This window comes from Chiloscyllium plagiosum, unplaced genomic scaffold (assembly GCF_037043375.1).
Source record: "Chiloscyllium plagiosum isolate Xiang-an unplaced genomic scaffold, Cpla_swu_hap1 HiC_scaffold_24, whole genome shotgun sequence".
In the NCBI taxonomy this organism is placed as follows: domain Eukaryota; kingdom Metazoa; phylum Chordata; class Chondrichthyes; order Orectolobiformes; family Hemiscylliidae; genus Chiloscyllium; species Chiloscyllium plagiosum.
This window is the reverse complement of record NW_028270162.1, coordinates 45,707,317-45,727,559: the sequence shown is the minus strand read 5'-3', so window position 1 is coordinate 45,727,559 and position 20,243 is coordinate 45,707,317. Positions and strand designations below refer to the sequence as shown.

The 20,243-nt window shown below is 42.6% G+C and overlaps 1 protein-coding gene and 1 non-coding gene across 4 annotated transcripts in view; both read left to right on the top strand.

Annotated features, from left to right (window-relative positions):
- Positions 1–2,611: 2,611 nt before the first annotated feature.
- On the top strand, positions 2,612–2,718 carry LOC122562900 (U6 spliceosomal RNA). Its single transcript, XR_006315441.2, has one exon. It is a non-coding gene; the product is annotated as a U6 spliceosomal RNA (small nuclear RNA).
- A 3,319-nt stretch (positions 2,719–6,037) lies between these two features.
- kremen1 (kringle containing transmembrane protein 1) overlaps positions 6,038–20,243 on the top strand; it is a 214,769-nt gene continuing 200,563 nt past the window's right edge. For all 3 annotated transcript variants that reach the window (XM_088000118.1, XM_088000116.1, XM_043715909.2), the window contains exon 1: positions 6,038–6,294. In XM_088000118.1, the coding sequence (XP_087856244.1) occupies positions 6,225–6,294 (70 nt within the window). In that variant the 5' untranslated portion in view covers positions 6,038–6,224. The remainder of the gene's footprint in view (positions 6,295–20,243) is intronic.

Here is a 20,243-nt window from a genome sequence, read left to right as displayed (position 1 = left end):
TCAAGCTTCCTCAAGATCTTATATGTTTTAATCCATTCGTCTCTTACTGTTCTAAATTCTAGCAGGTATAAGCTCAGACTGTCTGACCTTGTCTTCTGAAATATTTTCAGCATTAATACTTATATATGAAGCTGTGATAGCAACCCACTAAACGTACCTTGAAAGGTTATGGTTGTTCAGTCATATACATTTATTTTGTATATAATTCGTACATATGTATTTTTCACACCTTGTTGAGTCTTAATTTCTGGCAACCTCTCTAGAAATGAAAATTTCCTTTCACAGAGTGTGGAGTCTCATTCATTTTAAATATGAATTCTTGTTTGGGATTTCATCTAAATTAGAATTAAAACGTCTCAATTTTTTCTATCCCTTTTCGCAACATCACTGTTAATCTCAATGTTTTTTGCTTTTTGTACATAATTTATCATTGAATTAAATATTCTGACACACGCCCTGGTTTAGGTCTGTCCTAAATAAAGTGTGTTTCTCTCAGTGTTTGGGCACTGATTGGTTTGTGCCTGTTCAGATTAAGTTGGACAGTGCACAGATTTGGTCCACCTATCTGGAATATCTGATTGAGCGGATTCCATGCTGCTCACTTCTTCTCGGTGTTGCCAACTGCTTCTATACTTGCAAGAGAGTCCAATATCATTGTTCACATATGATGTGGTGTAGCTGGCCTGCTCTTCCTATGATGTGGAGGAGCCGGTGTTGGACTCGGATGGACAAAGTCAAAAATCACATGACGCCAGATTCTAGTCCAACAGGGTTATTTAAAAACACAAGCATTCGGACCATCGCTCCCTCTACAGACAGCTAGCGAGAGAGAATACACTGGACACAGAATTTATAAGTAAAAGATCAAAGTGTCATACAACAGATGCAAATGTATCTGATCTGAGATATCACCTCTTTTATTCTGATAAAACCTTTAGTTATCTTGGGGCAGTGGTTTGAAAGAAATTCTGGAATTTACATATTAATCAATCGAAATCTGCATCTCCATTCTAACTGTTGAAAGACTTAACAGCGACCTAGGTTTGTACAATACATTCACATCAGTTTTATGACTCTTAGATCTTTTACTTACAAATTCTGCATCTGATGTATCCTCTCTCACTAGCCACCTTAAGAAAGAGCAGTGCTCTGAAAGCTTGTGTTTTCAAATAAACCTATTGGACCATCACCCAGTGTCGTGTGATTTTTAACTTCCGAAAGGCAAGCTGCTTTTCTGAAAGGGACAGTGCACTGAAGAATTTTGCTACAATTTAAATGATGGAAATGTGAACACAATGATAGAGAGAAGGACTGAGGGAGATCAATGTAGCACGAGAGGCAACAGTGATGGAGGTGAACTGGAGGAGAGATGCCATGGCTCCAATGGGGATTCCTTCGAAAGGGAATGGAAGATGGTGGCCAGTAATATCATTTCCTGGAGTCAAGACCCAAAGAGCTGGTAGCAGTGCCACACCAGGTTTGATGATTTCGTGTATGTGGTCAAAGTCAGTGACTGTCTCTCCAAATGCTACTTGTGCTCCACCACATCACCAACGTCTCATACAGTACAATGCACCACGTTCCCATCACTCAAACATTACCAATTCTTAGCAATCAAGATTCACACCTAGCATTCAGATATCCCCTTTAGTCACCAGTTAGTTTCAACATGTCTAACTGTGGGAGGCATATCGTCCACACACAGTGTGACACAATTGCTGAGGTTCTGCTTTTCTCTCAGCTGGACAGTTATAGAATCATGGAATCCCCTACAGTGTGGAAGCAGACCATTCAACCCATCGAGTTCACACTGACCCTCAGAAGAACATGCAACCCAGACCCACCCCCTTACCCTACCCCTGTAACCCTGCATCTCCCATGGCTAATCCATTTAGCCTGCACATCCTTGGACACTAGGGGCAATTTTGCACAGCCAATCCAGTTAACCTGCACATCTTTGGACTGTGGAAGAAAACCAGAGTACCTGGAGGAAAGCCACACAGACATGAGGAGAATTGCAACTCCACAAAGTCGCCCAAGGGTAGAATTTAACTTGGGTCCCTAGCACTGTGAGGCAGCAGTGCCAACCACTGAGCCACCATGCTGCCCCAACAGTTGGACCTATTATTGTGAGGAGTAGGGCAAACCTGGCAAGGGTGAGGGATACCTACATTGCCTGAGCCTTGCAGAGAGGATGGGGCTGGCTGCAATCAAGACAATGTGTAGATTGATGCCATATTCCTGTGTGATGCCACTTCTTAGTTCAGAGTTCACCCTCATCCTGAAATCTGGCATGATGAGAAGCTGCAGATAGAGTCAGCATGGATTTTCTTCCTCCTGCTCCCCTTCACTCACATCGAGTTCTTACTGCTCATTCACCACAAAGTCTGGGCTACAATTGATCTTTGAGAAAGGGAGACAAAAGGAAATGGAACCGTTAGAGGGGAATTATCTGGCTGAGTAAACATGGAAATATCTTGGCTGGACACCACAGAGGAGAATGATGTGGAGGTGATACTGAAGGAAGAAAATGTTGGTTTTAGACCAGGATGATGTAAGTTACAGCCACTGTCTGTGCTGAGGTGGCACGGTGGCTCAGTGGTTAGCACTTGTGCTCGCTTCGGCAGCACATATACTAAAATTGGAACGATACAGAGAAGATTAGCATGGCCCCTGCGCAAGGATGACACGCAAATTCGTGAAGCGTTCCATATTTTGTTTGGGTAGCCAAGTGGCTCAGGGGTTAGCACTGCTGCCTCACAACACCAGGGTCCCAGATTCAATTCCAGCCTCAGGTGACTGTGGAGTTTGTACATTCTCCCTGTGTCTGTGTGGGTTTCCTCCCACAATCCAAAGATTGTGCAGGTTAGGTGAATTGGCCATGCTAAATTGCCCATAGTGTTCAGGGATGTGTAGGTTAGGTGCATTAGTCAGGGGTAAATGTAAGGGAATAGGTCAGGGTGGATTACTCTCTGGAGGGTTGGTGCTGACTTATTAGGCCAAATGGTCTGTTTCCATACTGTAGGGATTCTGAAGTAAAAAATGAGGCAGATTTTGGAGAAATTTACAAAGGACAACATCTATTGTTACAGCAACCTCTTATATTTTAAGCAAGCATTAGATGGTGCATGGTGAGAAAGGATATGCCATGTCTTCAGGATGTGAGGTGTTCCTGAGAAAGTGTCAGACTGATAGCAAACCACTGTGACAAGTCCCTGTGCATCATTAGAATGCACAGGAAGCTGCTGGAATGGTTTAGATCAGCAGTTGTTGGGGTGAGCCAAGGATACACGCAGCTGCTTGATTTATTTAACCTTGCACTGGGAAAACTTACCAATCTTGCACAAATAGTGGTCTTCGAGGAACCTCCGTAACTGGCAAGATTTTAAAATATCTCAAGTTTGCAAATGGGATTACACTTCAGTAATGTCGAAAACAGTGAAAAACAAATAAAAGAGGTGAATGTAGACAGGAGAGGGGAAGTAGATTTTCAGATTAAGGAGGCAAGGGTCACAACTTTTGGACGGCATCAAGTAGATGAACAGGCGGAAAGGTTTGTGTTTCTGGGTGGGTTAGTGTCAGAGAACGGCAGATATGAAGACATTAGAAGTTGCTTTTGGATTAGAGACGATATAAAGCCTATAGATATTTTGGGGAAACAGAGGTAAAAGGAAATGTTAGTTATCTCCTTATTATTAACTGGATCTGGTGGTTGAAACTTGAGAAAAGTTGACAAGCTTAAGATACCAGAAATGCTGAGAGAAATGCTGGGAAAGTTCAGTATTCTGAGTTGAGAATGTAATAATAAGAACATAGCTCATACAGAATTTGGAATTCATTGCCACAGAAGGCTGTGGAGGCCAAGTCATTGAGAGTATATTTAAGACTGAGATAGATAGCTTCTTGAATATCAAGATGATCAAGAGTTACAGGGAGAAGGTGGGAGAATGGGGTTGAGAAACTTATCAGCCATGATTGAATGGCAGAGCGGACTCGATGGGCTGAATGGCCTAATTTCTCCTGCTATGTCTTATGCTCCTATGGAAGGTCCAAGATTGATGAATGATGGTTTCCAAGGATAGACACAGTTAGACTATGTTTCCAGAGATACATGGAACAACAAACCATGGACTCACAAAGTCAAAACTGACTTGTCACACCATGGGACATAGTTGGCCAGGGGAGTTCATAACAGAGTGAACTCATTCAGCTCACAGTCATGACTAAACTGATGGACTGTGATTTGAATCTAAGAGTCTGGGAGCTGAGAGGGAAGCTCAGCAACATTTGACTGAAAGAATAGCAGATTTCTCCATGTATTAGAATACCAAGCCATTTCGAAATTGTGAATAGTGGAATCCTCCTGACTTCTTGACGTGGATTTGTGCCGGATCAAGGGGAGGGGGAGCTAGAGGTTCTTGTTGTTTACAGTTTCAGATCAATTCCTGACAGTCCTTTCCCCAGAGTGCTCACAGATAATGGGTCAAATGTAACACCCTCCCCTGAGGTGAATGTGGATATAGGGGGCATTGAATAGGGAATGGAAGGGTGCTGATGAGGTTCACTTCTTGGCACTGCCCCAATTAAGTCCATGATGGGATGGTTTGTTGACACCCTGTTTGCTCCTACGGTAATGGAAAATTTGAAATAATGCCCATCTTTGGGCAGCACGGTGGCACAGTGGTTAGCACTGCTGCCTCACAGAGCCAGAGACCCGGGTTCAATTCCCGCCTCAGGCAACTGACTGTGTGGAGTTTGCACATTCTCCTCGTGTCTGCGTGGGTTTCCTCCGGGTGCTCTGGCTTCCTCCCACAGTCCAAAGATGTGCAGGTCAGGTGAATTGGCCATGCTAAATTGCCCGTAGTGTTAGGTAAGGGGTAAATGTAGGGGTATGCGTGGGTTGCGCTTTGGCAACCACACTGTAATGTAATCTAATCTAAAAAATTCTAATCTTTGGTGTTGAGCCGGCAGTAGGTGTTGCATTTGCCACACGGTATCTTGAAGAGCCGAGCCTGTTATGTTGCTTTGTGATCTCCAGGGAGGAATGGTCCCTGGTTGTTCGGAACTCAGTGCTTGTTCGAGGGAACCCATCTCAGACCGGGGATGGAGCCAGTGGGAATCCGAACCCTCCAACCAATACCCAGCCAGCCTGCCCAGTCCTGGGCTAATCCTGGGGCATTGGTGATGCATTGCTGGCACTGATGGCAATGAGAAACCTCTGCCTACCCTATGAAGTGCATAACAGGGGGTGCTGCAGTGTTGCAGGTACAGTCCTTCAGAGGAGACGTTAACCCCCAGGCATTGTCTGTCCTCTCAGATACGTGTATGGAATAAGCTGCCAGAGGAAGTGGTGGAGGCTGGTACAATTGCAACATTTAAAAGGCATCTGGATGGGTATATGAATAGAAAAAGTTTGGAGGGATATGGGCCATGTGCTGGCAAATGGGACTAGATTAGGTTAAGGTATCTAGTCGGCATGGTTGGGTTGGACCGAAGGGTCTGTTTACATGTTGTACAGCTCTATAACCTAAACTCTATGACTCTATAACCCAACCTTGGCCAGAAACAGGCGATTTATTACATTGTCTGTTCGGGGAGCCTTGCTGAGTGCAATTTACTGACCACCATGAGACTTCAAAAATGTACTTCACATACATTGTGATATCTTGATGTGAAGCCATTGTGTACATGTGAAGCTGAGATCCTCACAGTAACATTTCCTTGGGGAAGGTGGGCTGTGACCGTAACTGTTTGGAAGTTGCCGGTCGCTTTCCTCGTTTTGCTTGAGAGACAAGCTGAAGAAAACACGATGAAAGGGAAGATAATCGCTCATAAAAACTCCTTGAGAGGGCAGCATGCTGGCAGGTGCAGACAGCTTGTGGCTAAATAGTCCTTTTGGAGCAGGTTTAAAGCCAAGCTTCCTGTCACATGCTCGCAGTAATCTGATCCTCTCTCTCTGTTTCCCCCTCCCACTCCTCAGGCTTTTTTAGGTGTTGCTGTTAGTTAGAGATCAGAGACGCGGCACTAACCAAGCAACTTGACTTTCTAGCTTTGGAGTTGCCGATTTGCTACCTCCCCCCCCCCTTTCTTCTCTCTCTCTCTCCCACCGGCTCCTTGCTCATCTCCCTTGCCCCAGCCTGCCTCTCCCCTCTGAGAGCACAGCTCAGTACGGTCTGTCTGTATCCCTCTCCCTTTCCCTCCCTCTCTCTGCAGCCGGCTCCGTGATGGAAGTGTTAACCCTGTGCATGGTATTCGGTTTCCTGCTTACTCTCGGATGGGCAGAGTTGAACACCGGTGAGTCACTTTACTGCACTTTCCCGAGGGGTAACAGTGTTTAAGCGGAGTGGGTTGGAGTCAGGGTTAACAGGGAACTCTCTTTATGTGTGTGTGTGTGTGTGTGTGTGGTGGCGGTAAATTTAATATCTCTGACTCTCTCCTGACAACCCAGCTCCTTCTCGCATAGCTCCCATTCTAACCTCTTCCGTCTGGGAGAAGCGGTGAGTGGGACAGAGTGCACTGTTGATACAGAGAGAGAAAGATATATATATGAGAGAGAGAGAGAAATAGGTGGAGGAGGCAGAGAGGTAAGACTCCGGATCGATCACTGTCGGTTTGGCTTCCAACTTTGATAGAGCAGTCGGTGTCCTGTGATCTTCGGCATGTACTAACACAGACGGCGTTCGGCTGGTAGTTATATACAGGAATAGGTGGGCAGCGAAATATATGGCCGGCTCTGTCGATGTATATGTCAAAAAATTTATATCGGCAGAAACTCGACAGCTGCATGTGAAAATGCGCAAGTATCAATATGGATCAATAAATACAGTTAGAGAATAAGCAGATAAATAGATCAATATATAGGTATGACCGATAAACATGCGAAGTAGACATTTTAAGCATATGGTCGATGTGAGAAGTCATCTTTAATGGGTCTCTGTATATTTTTGGACAGTGTGTATACAATAAAGGGAGAGACCATTTCAGAGAGGTGCAGAGCCGGACACACACTAATGGGCAGTGCAGGTGACTGAGTAGATTCCTGTATACTGTATAGCGAAGGGGGCACTATCTACACTTGGCGACCTGTCAGCGTCCAGCGGTGACAGAAAGCGAAGGCATTAACTTTCACGGCTCACCCCTGCCGGATGCTGCACTGATGTGTCTGATAAAAGTGGTCAGATTCGGATCAAGGGGGGAGTCCTGAAAGTCATTCCCCTGAACTCCATATCCCATCCGAATCGCCAACCCAGTCCCAGGTCAACTGGGCCGGGGGAGGGGGTACACTGTGGACTCTCAATCTCATTTCGGTTTTTCAAGGGGGGATCAGAGCTTCTGCTGAAACGACACGTGTTGACTGAGGCTCACAAAGGCATATTTTTTTTATTCTGATTCCCCGTGAAAGGTGCAATCTGTAGTCCCAAGCTTCGGCCTCGCTAAGGGGAAGCCGCTCTCTGTGCTGATTCCGAGCCCCTCACTGCATGAACTAGCCGCTGCTCAGGCTGTCACACACCAGCTGGGCTGCTGGGCTAAACTTGCAGTGCCCTGACGCGATGCTTTGTGAGCACCGTCTGTTTGCATTGTCCATTCGAGAAAGAAAGTAAATCTACACTCTATTCTGCATCAAAACATCTTGCACTAATCCTTCTACCCCCCCCCCCCCAACTCCCCACCAAATATCACTCATCCTTCTGTACATCATCTGTTCTCACGTACAGTTCAGACCTATTTGAAAAGGAAACATTCATTGGAGGAGAGGGAGTAGACGAAGGGGCGATCGGTCTCCCGCGTCTTAAAATTCATCGATGCGGAATTCAGTAATAATCGTAAAGGGAAAGGTTCCCTCCTTTTCTGGCACATGACTGGTCAGAGCTTAAAGCTCCAAGTTTCCAACCCCCACGCCCTTACTCTGGCCTTTCCGTTGGATTTGGGGGTGGGGTGGGGACATTGGGAAAACAGGTTGCAAATCTCCAGCAGGGATCTGGGGATCCCGGCTGGGGACACAAGTGCCCAGTTCGAAAGGATCCAGCGCGGCGGCGATGCCTCATGCAGTCAAATAGCCTACTGGCAGACCACTCTCCTAACGCTCACAGGAACGACTCAGATGGAGCATCCGGGCGCCGTTGACATCAGTGAGACGTCCCAACAAGAGCCCAGGCTTTACGACTAGAAAGAGGAGGGTGCTGGATCAATGGAGAGCAAACAGAATAACTGCCCGAAGACAGAGCTGCTAGTCAGACCTTTCACAAATGGAAAGGAATAGAAGGGATTCGCACTATCTCGTCTATAATGTCACAGAGTTACTGTGGACAGGCCTGTGCGGCTGTGGAAGTCATGCTATCTTCTCACTCAACAATCCAGTCAATCACACTTTTCCCTCTCCTGCCCTGGAGTCCTGCAAGTTTATAATCTTCCAATGTCCATCCAGTTTATTTTTGGAATTATTGACTGCCTTCACTCCACCACCCTAGCGGGGAGTGAGATCGAGGTCACTCATCACCTCGCACAGCCCTGCATCTCTTCATCAACATCTATGCCTCTTACCCCTTGTTACAGTTAATGGGAAGAGTTTGTCCTTACTACGTGTCCTAAATCTGTCCATCTTGATCAAATCTTTGCTCCAAGGCTTTTCCAATCAAGTTCCCACTTCGGAAACCATTCTGATAAACCTCCTCTATGCACTCTCCAGGACCCTCACAGTTTTAACAGGAAGAATTAGTTTAAGGCATTATACAGAGAGAATATAAATGCCAAATTTATTTTGGAAGCTCCTATTTGTAATACTTTAAATAATTATATTTTACTACAAACCACACTGTGGCTTTATACTTAAATGCTTATCATTTCTTAAAGTGACAGTGTCATAATAATTTAACCTCGTGTTGGTAATGTAGTGATTAAGTAACTTGACCTGTAACCCAAGAAACACCAGATTAAAATTCACCGTGGTAATTAGAGAATTTCAATTTGGTTTTTACTAGTGTTGGTAAAAAGTTGTCAGTTTGATGGTGATCCCAGATGTGGCTTACAATGGCCCCATTTGGGAAGGTTATCTTCAACAAAAACAGAAATTGCTGGAGAAACTCAACAGCTCTAGCAGCATCTGTGGAGAGAAAGCAGTTAACATTTCGAGTCCAGTGACCCCAATAACTGGCCTTGAAATGTTAGCTCTTCTTTCTTGCCAGAGATGCTGTTAGACCTGCTGAGATGGTCTGGCAGTTTCTGGTTTTGTTTCAGATCTTCAGCCTCCACAGTTCCTTGTTTAATTTTAGAGACGTTACCTAGTCTGATTTATATGTAACTGTATGTGTGACTGACACTAACTTACCATTAGTGAGCCACTTTTTAAAAAAAAAATTAAATCCCTACTGGTGAATCAAGGAGTTCCACCAATTCCTTCACAGTGCAACAAGAGATAGACAATAAAGCATACTTTCTTGCAGTGCCCCCCCCTCCCTGGAATGCTCTTTGATTATGAACACTAATTTGCTTCTGTGCAGCTGCACTTGGCTTCTGTTCTGACAAGCACTGCTGGCATCACAATCAAAATCAATGCTGAGTAAAAGCACCTCATCAAACACTAAGAGGGAACGAAACAAACAGACACCTGGAGAGATTTCAAAGCAGTAATCTAATCTTGCAACTTCAGATCGTGATTATAAACTGCTCAAGCTTTGCTCATGAAATCTGTCATGTCAGTATACCCTTCAATTAGACTAGTGACTTGTAATCCTTTCCAGATAGCCATTATTTCTACAAACTGAACATATAAATAAAAAAGAATAAGTTACTGTTCATTTAACTCTCTTTTCTTATCAGTGACCCTATTCAAATAATGGTTCAATGCCAGAATAATCTTGTCAAATATTTTTAGTTCCCACTGTGCGAGATTTGCACATCATCGGGAGACTGGTAAGAATTGTTAACCACATGGAAAACGAGTGAAATATGAGTCCCAATTATAAAAAGAGTGATCTCTTTCCAGTAATATTTATGTTTACATGATGACAGTGTCTTGCCAATACCAATGTTCAAATGTAACTGCTGTTAGAGGCCAAATAGATAGTAAGCTATGCTTTAGATGCGTCCTCCCCAAGAACTGGAGGAATTTAATCAATGATGTTCTTAAGGGAAAGATGTTTGCCAGGACAACAAGCTAAACCCTATGGGATCTTTAATATTCATTTGATTAAACAAACTGTGCACAGCCCAACATCTCATTTAAAGAATGCTATTTTTTACAAGGGAACATCTCCCAGCAGTACTGCTATAACCCTCTGTTATGTCTTATGTTCCCTATGAACTGAAACCATGGATTCCAACCTCAAACTTAGTGTTCTGAATGAAAACTGAGTGGCGGCAATAGAAATAAGTCCATCGTGGTAAGGTTTAGAAGCATGTTCAAGCTTGTTACATACCCTCCCCATTCAAATACCATTAAAAAAGCCTTATAAAACACTTCCAGCCATCTGTTACTCCCTATGTAATGCATACTTACTTGCTGTGTAACTTGAAAGCCATGATGTTTGCCCAAATTACCTTGTGTAATATTGTTTTGCTGTTGAGTCTGCAGCTTAGCAAAATTTGCTCTTTCCTTGCTCGTTCCTGAGTCCAGACCAGGATAAAGGAAAATAAGTTTTTTTTTCATCAGCTGTTTGTGATATTAGTGGGTTTTTTGGTTATTTGAATATAGGCTGACAGAAAAATGGTTCCCCTGTGCTAGCCTCAATTTTCACCCTCACAACCTGATTTATGATGGGGTGTCAGAATCATTTGCTGAAAGCTTGAGATTATTGACAAGAAAATCCTTATTAGTTTATTCCAAATTTCACTGGCCAAGGTTTAGAGGAGGTTTAGAGGTCCAATTCGTCCATGCCGACCAGATGTCCCAACGCAATCTAGTCCCACATGCCAACACCCGGCCCATATCCGTCCAAACCCTTCCTATTCATATAACCATCCAGATGCCTTTTAAATGTTGCAATTGTACTAGCCTCCACCACTTTCTCCGAAGGGTCTGTTTCCATGCTGTACATCTCTATGACTCTATGACTCCTTACAGACAGTTGCTTGAGGCTGGAATTAAACACAGTCCCTGGCACTGTGAGGCAGCAGTGTCAACCGCTAAGACACTGTGTGTTACTGTGAAGAGGTTTTTGTAGTTATGCTGTTTTTACTATTGCCAATCAACTTAAATCAGTGTAATCTGATTCTCAATCTTCAGCCAATGTTGTCTCCCTGTTTAGTCAGTCCAAACTCTTCATAAACTCTCCTCTTAAACTTTTGTTTTCCAAGGAGGTCAGCCCAGCTTCTGCATTCTAGCCACAAAACTGAAGTTCCTCACCTGGGAACCTATCTGATGATTTTATTTCTTTACCATTTCTAATGCCTTCATACTGCCTCTGGGGAGGTGATGGCCTATTGGTATTATCACTGGCCTGGCCTGTTAACGCAGACACCCAGATAATGTTATGGGAACGTGGATTTGAATCTGGAATTAAAAGTCTATTGTTGATCATGAATCCATTGTCCATTGTCGGAAAACTCCACTTGGGCCACTGATGTCCTTCAGGGAAGGAAACTGCCACCCTTATCTGGCCTGGCCTACGTGTGACTCCAGATCCATAACAATGTGGTTGATTCTTAACTGCTCTTTGGGCAATTAGGGATGTGCAATAAATGCTGGCCTAGCCAGTGACCTTCATCCTGTGAATAAATAAATTTTTAAAACTTCCTTTCTCAACTATGGTACTCAGAGCTGGATACTACTTGCAGTTGAAGCATGGTAATCATGACCTCTTTTTGTTTGTAATCTACGGCCTTGTTTATAAAGCCCAGGAACCTGTATGTATTATTGATCCCTTTCATAACGTGCCCTGTTATCATCAAGGTTTTATGCACAAATACCTCCAGGTCACTTTGCTCCTGCATCCTGTTTAGAATTGAAACCTTTAAGTCACATTGCTTCACCCTACCCTGCTCCTACCACCAAAATGAATCGCTTTGTGCAACTCTGCATGAAATGCCATAAGCCACTTGTCTGCAGATTGTTCCAGCCTGTCTCTATACTTTTGAAATTTAATACTATTATCCTTACCATTCACAATTGACGCCAGTGTTCATAATACTTCCAACTTTTGTGTCATCCATAAATTTTGACTGCTAGTCTGGGTCATTAACATATATCAAAAAAAAAGCAGGTACTAACACTGAACTTTGCAAAATTCTCAATATAAACCTTCTGTCGGTCCAAAAATCCACAGCCTATGTCCTTCACTTAGTCAGTTTCATATGCACTGGTTTTAATTCTAAGAGCTCCAGGTTTCGTTTGCAAGCCTGATCTATAGATCTTTATCAAATACCATGTTACCAATGTTAAAACTCACACCACACCAGGTGGTAGTCCAACAGGTTTATTTTGAAGTACAAGCTTTTGGAGCGCTGCTCCTTCGTCAGGTAGCTGGTGGAGCAGGATCATCAGACACAGAACTTATGATAAAAGATCAAAGTGTCATACAACTGATGCAATTTATTGAACAAACCTAGATTGCTCTTATGTCTTTAATCACTTGGAATGGGGATGCAGGTTTCGATTCATTAATATGTAAATCCCAGAACTTCTTTCAAGTCACATTCCTGAGACAACTTAAGGTTTTATATATATATATATATATATATATATATATATCAGACAATGCATCAAAGGTGTGAGGTTAGAGTCTCTGTATATTCCAACCTAGAGTCAGACTGGTTCTATTTCCAAAGTAGGAATTTATAAAATGTCACATGGACTGACTGCCTACAAGATTGTGTGCTTTTTGAACAAAATAGAATGTACCAGCAAATATAAATTGCAAAGTAAATTCACCCCATAGACTTGTGTAAGTGCTTTGTCCACCCCAGTCAAACATTAGCACCTCCACATCATGTTACCAACATCATCCCTCCCTTTTACTTTAACAGAAAGCTCAAACAAGTTACTTAAATGTGATTTGCCTTAAGAAAAATCAGCACAGATTTGTTTAACTGACCACATATGACTAAGTTACTACTGGTTTTGTCTTGAACGATCATATCTAAAAGCTACCCCACTGCTGAAGTTAAACCAATTTGCCTGTAGTTGCTGAGTTTATCATTAGACTCATGTTTTAAAAAGAAAAAAAATTGCAAATCTGTAGCCTTTTCGCACCACCCTGCTATCTGATTATGATTGGAAAATTTTGACCAGTACTTCCACAATTTCCACCCATACTTCCCTCTGTATTCTCAGAAACATGTCATTCGTCCTGATGCCTTGTCAACTTTAGGTACAACCAGGCCTGGCTACTAAAGACAAAACTTTAAATGTTAACAGAGAGCCATAAAAAGATCTAGAAAGAAAAGTAAGATAGAGTATGAGAAAAAACTAGCACAGAATATAAAGACAGATAGCAAAAGTTTCTATAAATATATAAAATGAAGAAGAGTGGCTAAAGTAAATGTTGGTCCTTTAGAGGATGAGAAGGGGCAGTTACTTATGGGATATGATGAGATGGTTGAGGCATTGAACAGGTACTTTGCATCAGTCTTCACAGTGGGGGATACTAATAACCAGCCAGTAAGTGACGAAGAGACGAAGGTAGGTGAAGACCTAGAAACTTATTATTATGGACGAGTTAGTGTTGAGTAAGCTCATGGAACTAAGGATAGGTAAATCTCCTCACCCTAATGGAATGCATCTCAGACTACTAAAAGAGATGGCGGGAGAAATAGCAGGTGGACTGGTGATAATTTTCCAAAATTTGTTGGACTCTGGGGCAGTGCCAGCAGATTGGAAAACAGCAAATGTAATGCCACTGTTTGAAAAGGGAAGTAGACAAAACATGGGGAATTATAGACCAGTTAGCTTAACCTCTGTAATGGGGAAGATGCTTGACTCTATTATCAAGGAAAAAATAGCAAGGCATTTAGATAGAAATTGTCCCGTTGGCGCAGACGCAGCATGGGTTCATGAAGAGCAGATCATGCTTCACAAATCTTTTGAAATTCTATCAAGGCATTTCAAGCAAGGTGGACAACAGGGACTCAGTGGATGTGGTGTATCTAGATTTCCAAAAGGCCTTTGACAAGGTGCCGCATATGAGGCTGCTGCATAAGATAAGGATGCATTGTGTTGGGGTAGAGTGGATAGATGATTGGTTGACTGACAGGAAGCAAAGAGTGGGAATAAATGAGTGCTATTCTGGCTGGCAATCAGTGACTAGTGGTGTGTCTCAGGGACCGGTGTTGGGACCACAATTACTTACAATTTATATAGACGATTTGGAGTTAGAGACCATGTGTATGGTGTCAAAATTTGCCGATGACACTAAGATGAGTGGCAGAGCAAAGTCTACAGAGGACTGTGAAACTTTGCAGAGGAACTTAAATATATTGAGTGAGTGAGTGGGCAAAGGTGTGGTAGGTGGAATACAATGTTAGTAAATGTGAAGTCTTACATTTTGATAGGAGTAACAGCAAAATAGGTTATTACTTGAATGGTAAAACATTGCAGCAGGTTGATTTGTGGAGGGACCTGGCTGTTCTTGTGCATGAATCGCAGAAGGTTGGTTTGCAGGTGCAACAAGTAATTAGGAAGGCAAATGGAATTTTACCCTTCATTGCTAAAGGGGTTGAGTTTAAAAGCAGAGAAGTAATGTTACAGCTGTACAAGGTGCTGTCGAGGCCGCACCTGGAGTACTGTGTGCAGATTTGGTCTCATTACTTAAGAAAGGATGTACAGGTACTGGAGGGGGTGCAGAGGAGGTTCACTAGGTTGATTCTGGAGTTGAGGGGGTTGGCTTATGAGGAGAGACTGAGTAGATTAAGATTATATTCATTGGAATTCAATGGGGGGGTGGGGAATCTTATAGAAACATAAAATTATGAAGGGAATTGATAAGATAGAAATAGATAAGATGTTTCCACTGGTAGGCGTGACTAGGGCAAGTGGGCAAGGCGTCAAGATTAGAGAGAGCAGGTTTAGAACTGAACTGAGAAGGCTTGTTAATCTATGGAATTCCTTGCTCAGGGAAGTAGTTGACGCTACTTCAGTAATCACTTTTAAAGCTAAGGTTTTGAAAATTAAAGGAATTTAGGGATATAGTGAAAACGCAGGTGAGTGGGGCTGAGTCCACGAAAAGATCAGCCATGACCTTACTGAATGTTGGAGCAGGTTTGAAAGGCTGACGGCCCAAACCTGCTCCTCATTCTTATGTTGTTGTCTATTTTCTTGTTCTCAATTTTAAGCCCTTCAAGTGTCTTATGTACCTCCTCTTTCACAATACCTTGTACATAAGCTTCCTCCTTGGTAAAGACAGTTACCAACTGCTCATTTATTACTTAAACCTAGAGTATCCTTCAGTTGTAAACCACCTTTTTAGATTCATTATCATCCCTGCTCCTTCTTTCACAACACTATAGAAATCTTTTCAATTCTTTCATTTTATCTGCCAGTCTTTTCTTCTACTTTCTCTGTGCTTTACCTTATTTATTTCTATTGCACCCAAGCACGTACAAGACACATTTATAATACTGTATTTCCCCACAGTTTTATTGCCTGACAGATAGTAGTGAAAAATGAATATGAGAACAAATTTGGTCCATTGCTACAGAATGATTTTTATAGACCTATTGATTTGGGCAAAGTATTTTGGGAAAATCAATACTGTACAACTTTATACCGCAGGGTTTGTGTGAATGTAGTGGTGTATTTTAGTCAAGGCAAGATCATCAGCCCACTTCCTGTGTATTCATTTACTTTCTCTACTCTGTGAATATCTTGGCATTACAAAAATTTATAACCACAAATCCTGCTAGATATCAGGGACTTGTTTGAAATCCTTAATGTTTCCTGTTTGGTTACCAATTCTAGAAATTTGTTCCATATGTTAATCATTCTTCTGCTAATTGTTTGTTTACTTTAGGTTTCTTTATCATGAATCTGCCACTAACTCTGGAAATTTAAGAAGAATCCTATTTCCTTCCAGCATATTGAACTCCATCGTAATTATAAAATAACCAATCGGTCCTTATATTTGACTCCTTTTCTCAAATTACTAAGTCCAAGCATACATACTGTGGAACTAACAATGGAAAATTAATCTAAATCTCAAAGTCCAGCACAATTCTGCATCCAGTTGTTAATTGCAGAGAAATAGACCATCACAGTGGAGAAGGTAGGAAATGAGAAAGAGGAATTCTGGAAGTAGAGGATTAAGGCATGCTGTTTGGACAGTATGTGCCACGCCACAGGATAGGCAACCTTCATATCAGACTGGTGCCATAACTGGCCTTGGATGGCTTCTTGCTATCACTGACTGAAATGCATCAATTTCCTGGAATGGTATCTTCCAAGTGATGGTCATTGAAATTCACTGATTACATAAAATTGGACACTGTTATTCCGAGTCAGCCACCAAAGTTCAGGGTTTAGATGAAATTTATATAATGTGCAATATTTTCTCTTAATGTTAATGATATTTCATAGATTACAGACTTGGAATTGTTCCCAACTCTCCACCGCACTCCACAAACTGAAATATTTTGTAAGTATATAAGCAAATGCTGCATTAGGGAGGGTGCATTGAGCTAAATAGTCTAAAGGGGCACACTGATTACAATTGACTGACATATTAACGACCAATATGTACTTTCCACAATTACCATAGATTTTCACATCAACACCATCGATGACAAGCAGTTGATGCTCTAGATTTTTCTATGGATAATCTGGCTTATTTTCCCCAACTTTACCTGAGTTGCTTTTAGCCTAGGTATCAGTCTTGCTCAACCTGACCGTAGTTTATGCTATATTATTCCAATATTTGCCCATTTCATGACAAGGAATTTTGCAAATTATTGCATCCATCCTTATTCTGAATGAACAGTGCAACTTGCAGATATTTATTTTCCCAAATCAGAACTAATCATTTCTAATCATTAATATAGGACACTGGCTTGACATGAAAATTGAAAAGGTAAATTAAATGTGTCTCCTCCCAATTTTTCTGTGCATCAGTCTCTGTGGGGCAACCTGTCAGTGTGTTCTGCTGAAAGGTTTGTGCTATGACACTATGCAGGGCTGAAACCTTCAGTGCTTCAGGGCTGTTGTGGCACAATGGTAATGCTTTTGCCTCTGAGCTCGGAGGTCTAGGTACAACTCCCACCTGCATCCGGAGGTGTGTTATAATATCTGAGCAGGTTGATGTTTACATCCTGAATTTTTTTCCTACAGTAGTTCATGTACAAGGTTGGGAACATTTCATTTATCTGATACATGTTGAAGCTGGCTGGATTAAAGATGAATGTAATTTTGTGCATATGTATTTGATAGGATAATTTCAGAAAGGGAATTCCTCTGCTGGGTGGACGTTGAGGAGCCATGCATAGCAGATGCTGAAATCTGTCCTAAATAGCTGTGAATGTGGGGATGCTTTGACCATTTGAGACCAGATTCAGAACTTTGTTTTCTATGTGTAAAAAGAGATGTGGATCAAAGGTGGGAAATTAAACAGAAAACGAATCAACCCTGAATCGTTAATCAATTCATACTTCTGAATGGGGGAACATGCCTTAAAAGCTGAGTGACCCATTTTTGTTCTTATGAAGCAACTGGCTAGAACAAGAATATTTCTTGGCTACAACTTAGATTCCAGTCTCAAACAATTTGACGCGGTGATAAAGGTTTTCTACATTTTAAGATTAAGTAACGTTGTCACAGTTCAACACAGAAGGTACAAAGGTATCAGTCTCTTTCACAATAATAACAAATAGGAAAGGTTCACATTGCTACAGTGAGGTAGAGATGGGGCTCAATGTTGAGAATGTATAAAAAGACTCCTTTTTAAAAATAAATCAATAAAAATGTGAAATCAAGCATATCATGTTTGACCTAATATATTAACCTAAATGTTCTTTCTTGGGGGGATTAACATGATCACTCTGCAGGAAGTTAATGACATATCAATGCAGAATGAGTAGCTCACAGTTCTGAACTGGTGAAGCCTCTAAAAGGAGCTTTGTAGTTCATATGCCTCATTGTATTTCTGTATTATATTTCCGTATGGATGGTTGTCTAAACTTTAGTGGAAAAAAATTGTGTTATTGGCCCCCTTTAAGAGCTACCAGTGAATCAAAGTGAATGTGACTTTAGGTACAAATTCAAAAGGGTGAGGTAATTTAACAAATCATAGGTCTGTGGCACAGGACTTAGATTCTACAGTTCTAATGGATCAGGGATTTTCAAATGCCTTGATTTTGAGGAACCCCTTCCATACCATTCTATGCCCCTCTGAAAACCATTCTTTTCCTATATGAAATGCAATTATACAATTAAACCTGTTAACTTATTATTTTGCTTTTACCTATTATGAAGTTTTTACTTGTGAATAATAATTCCGTAAAGTCCTGATGGCCAAATCTTAAATAATTTTGGCTAAGAGTTTTTTTTGTTTTTGGAGACTGAGTTCTCCTGCCTTATCTTACCAAACTCATCAGTTGTGCATCTAATGTCTGACTTCCACCCCATCTTACTACAGGCTATTCCCAGAACCTCTCCCTGCTCAGCAGATATCGCAGGATTAACCAGCATCCTTTGCACCTGCACCATCTTTTATAAGCAGTTGCTTCTTGACATTTGCTCCAGACATGGCAGGGGGTGGAATTGGTATCCTGCTTTACAGGCAACCTCCTGGAGGTCCCACTGGATGGGGGTGGTGCTGACACAAAGCTTCTTCTTTCCCTAATACAGGCAGTGGAAGCCAGTCCACCAGTCCATGCCAGCCTGGTTTCATGTCACCTCAACCATGTTATTGTATTCTCTGCTGTCTGCAAGAATGCCCAGCACTGAGGGAAGATGGCCAATGAGCTTCTCAATTCCACCTACATAAGTGCCACTATCTACTCTCTGGCACCTTTTTCTGACTCAGTGAGTGCTGGGAATCTGGAATGCACTGCTAAAAATATTTGGGTGAGCACTTGACATATCATAGCATTCAAGGATATGGGACCAGTGCAGGAAATTGGGTTTAGTGCTCTTTTAGTGGTAGTTATTGTCGGTACCGACTTATTGGGATGAATAGCCTTTTCTTTGCTGTATACTTTTATGAACTCTCACTCTCTATCTCTGCTACTGTACCACCAAGGTCAACACACTACCACTCTCTCTCTGTTGCCTGCAATATCTTCCCCACCCACGCCATCCTTCCCAAATCCCCCGACACCAACTCCCCCGCGTGCCCTCTGTCCAGCCTACTCACTCACCTCTGAGATGGACACCTCTCCTCTTGCACCAACAGTAATAGCTGTGCCAACCCCTCTCATCTCCCATAAAACTTGCATCTTTCTCATTCCATGAGGAACGCAGCCTCCGGTAGGGCACTCTAAGACCGAGTGGCTGGTGGGCTGCTCAATTCCCAGCTCCACAGCCCTTATGAGCAGAGGATCCTGACTCTGACAGCCCCGAGCAGGGTCTGGGCTGGTATTGGAGGCTGCCCTTAACATCATGCGCCCAGAACCCCAGAGAGAAAGCTACCTCCTGGACTTGCCAGAACCCTTTTACCAACTATGACCAGCTTTCCCGTTTGTGTCTGTGCTAAATGGTATGGCAAGGTGACAATAATCTGAGCCTGGTATTGCTGGCTGAGGGGGAGTGTGCAAAAAAGCATGGGATGCTGTAAGCATTTGGGTAGGCTCAGAGTGGATAAGCATCATGATAGCAAGCAAGGAGCCCCGCAATGCAGCCTGCTCCAGTCCATGAGCTGTGTGTATGTCCCTGAGTGCATAGTGCCCCTGTGGCAATGTTGCAGTGAAAGTTACTGGTGCAGTATTGAAGTGTGGTATAAAGATTGGAGTGGCGCAATGAGGCTGAAGCATGTTGATTGCCAATGTCCATGAACAAGGGCTGCATGTGGCCAGTGCCCATGGATCATGCCCTGTGATGTTGGTACCTGGTTTCCAGCCTGGAGATCATTTGAGTGAGTGGAGAGCCGAGTCTGCTGGGTGCCTGCTCTGGCTTCCTCCTTGTGATTTCTCAACATCGAGCTCGTTTTGGTGAGATTGGTAAGATAGGGGTCCGAATATTGACGAGGTGAGTTGGGCCGTTAACAAGGCATTGAACAAGTATGTCACTTGGCAACATGCCTCTGTGGAATGCTCCCCATGTCAAGATGGGCCTTGCTGCAATTGTGCCCTGGTTTAGCTACACCTTGCCCATGCCAGTTAAACCC